Below are 2,500 nucleotides of genomic sequence, written 5' to 3' on the forward strand. Positions count from 1 at the left end.
TTATTTGGCTCTCTGGATATAACGTCTGACTTAGTGATATAATTTTTTAGGCCGTGTTCTTAGTGTTACATACCAGTCATCAGTTGATCCCTTCTGTGTATTCTACAGCGACTGCATCATCTTCATAAACATACAACATCGATGCATTCCCCAATTCCTTAAATACCGATCCCATAAAACAATGAATGGAAAAAGTAACAGAATTGAATCCTGTCTCTCTCCACTATAGGCACATCTGACACAGATTTCGCTGCAATTTACGGGGATCTCATAATGCGGATCTCCTTGGACATTCCAAAGACCTCTGGGGATACTATCAAAAGTTTTCTCAAGGACTAATGCCAGAATATGCAGAGGATGGTCATATCCCCAACTTTTCCCAACCGACTGACCAAGTGTAAATAATTGATAGATCTGTGATGCACCCCCCCCCCCCCGAGGGCAGAAATTCATGCTGACACTCCTCCAAGTTCATTGTGTTCCACCCTCGATCAGTCTCCGTTCGAGTATACGTTCATAAAGTTTAGAACTAAGACAAAGGAGGGAGATGCCCATACAACGCTCTCAGACTTAAAAATAGGACATACAACAGCAGCATAATACCACACTTATGCTCTTTTCATCCCAGTATCTCTGGATAAATCTCTAGATAGTTTCCACCAAGTGTTGATCCCCATCTTTCAAAATCTCAATTGGAAAAATCATCTAGACTAGCTAATTTGCATCTCTTGATTTGATCCTGGGCCACCATTACCTCGTTTTTCTCAATTAGATATTTCTCAAGACAAAATGATTCATGAACCTGCTGCTGGACATCTTCCATGTTTCATTGCTAGCCATGTTCAACAATTCGGAAAAGTGATTCATCCATCTGGCATTAATTGCTCCTAAGTTCATGTTGATTGGTAAAGTGTTATTCACACCTTTGTGAGACTTCACCAACCCTGATGTCCTAACACGATGACCTTGCCTGCATCACCCTTGTTAAAGCCCTTGACCCATTTGAATACCTTTATTAGATCACTCTGCAATCTTCGTATGGCAAATTTCTAAGCATTAAGGGCATCGTATTCCAAAAATGGAAATTCTGTCATCACTGAATCTACTTGTTGAGACAAATTCAAAACAATAGGAAATATCAGTATACTACGGTCTTAATTCTTTGAACACGTTGAAGTACCTGATGAAATTTGTCTCGGCGGACTGGTTTTAGGAGACTCATTTCAGACTATTCCTTCTTGGCGGATGAGTAGAGTCGCAACAAAGACATGCAGCAGCAGCAGCAGTGTAATGCAGTGCCACTTGAATTCACTGGACCTGGCACATCTATTGCACCATCCTGACGCATCTCTAACGAGATCATTTTCAACTTCAGTGCTATGTGTTAGTCGATTTTATTCCTCCATCCTTAACTCCTCAAACCAAATTATACAATGTATAGACCTCACATTGGCTGATTAGATGATTCTATTTAGCTGAATGAGTGGCTCGGGACAAAGTGGGATCTGATTCGGGTCGAATGGGTCAGTGTATCAGCAAATCTGTAGATCGTTCCACATAGCCACACGCACTCACCTGGTACCAATCCAGTTTTGCTGGGCTCCCCCACCAAGAGCGAGAATCCCTTCGTAAAGACGGAGGCCGCCGCCTGTGTTGGCTTGGTTTTGATCTGAAGTAGCGACTGAGACTTCGCCAAAAGTTGATTCTCGACGCTCTTGAGGCGGATGACCTCACCCCCCATGGCGGACAGCTTGCTCTCGTACTCTTGCAGACCCTGCATCACGTGATCTTCCAGAGCATCGAAGCGTTTGCTGAGTGTTGGTATGTTGAGTGCACTGGATTCCAGCAGCGTCATTTTCTCCTGCAGCTGCAGGACTGTCTCCTGCAGCTCCTTTTCGTGCTGCTCCTTCCGACGCAGCTGATCCTCCAGCAGAGCCATTCGCTCGTACAGCTTTGTGTGCTGTTCCCGCTCGTGGAGCACCTGGAAGCAAGAGAGGCACTTTTGTAGTAAGGCAAATCAACGAGGGATACACTAAGAGTAAGTAATTAGTCTCAATAATTCATCCTTCAAACTATATACAACACTATCAGTATTCCTTATCATCTTGAAGAGCCATCCAGTATTCTTGACATCTTTCCTATCACTCATCTTTTTTATGATGTCATTTTTTCTCAGGCACCTTCAATCCTATCCTCATTTTTGTCACTTTTCTAATCTATATTATTGTCTCAAACTCCATACACACACGCTCACACAAGCACACACACACACACACACACACACACACACACACACACACACACACACACACACACACACACACACACACACACACACACACACACACACACACACACACACTATATATATATACATATGCATAATTCTATTATAATAAAGTTGTAGCCTCTGTCTGTCTGTTTGTTTATTTGTTTGTTTCTTTGATCACGAACTCCTCCTAGCGTTTTAGAGATAGACTCCCCCATAACCATATATATT

The 2,500-nt window shown here is 42.7% G+C and overlaps 1 protein-coding gene across 4 annotated transcripts in view; it reads right to left on the bottom strand.

The window, feature by feature from the left end:
* Positions 1-2,500, bottom strand: part of LOC143034543 (uncharacterized) — a 26,665-nt gene that overhangs the window by 12,154 nt on the left and 12,011 nt on the right. For all 4 annotated transcript variants that reach the window (XM_076200748.1, XM_076200746.1, XM_076200749.1 and 1 more), the window contains exon 3: positions 1,576-1,981. In XM_076200748.1, coding sequence (XP_076056863.1) covers positions 1,576-1,981 — 406 coding nt within the window. The remainder of the gene's footprint in view (positions 1-1,575; positions 1,982-2,500) is intronic.

Source organism: Oratosquilla oratoria, chromosome 17 (genome assembly GCF_046742065.1).
Source record: "Oratosquilla oratoria isolate Oo_2021 chromosome 17, ASM4674206v1, whole genome shotgun sequence".
NCBI classification, from domain to species: domain Eukaryota; kingdom Metazoa; phylum Arthropoda; class Malacostraca; order Stomatopoda; family Squillidae; genus Oratosquilla; species Oratosquilla oratoria.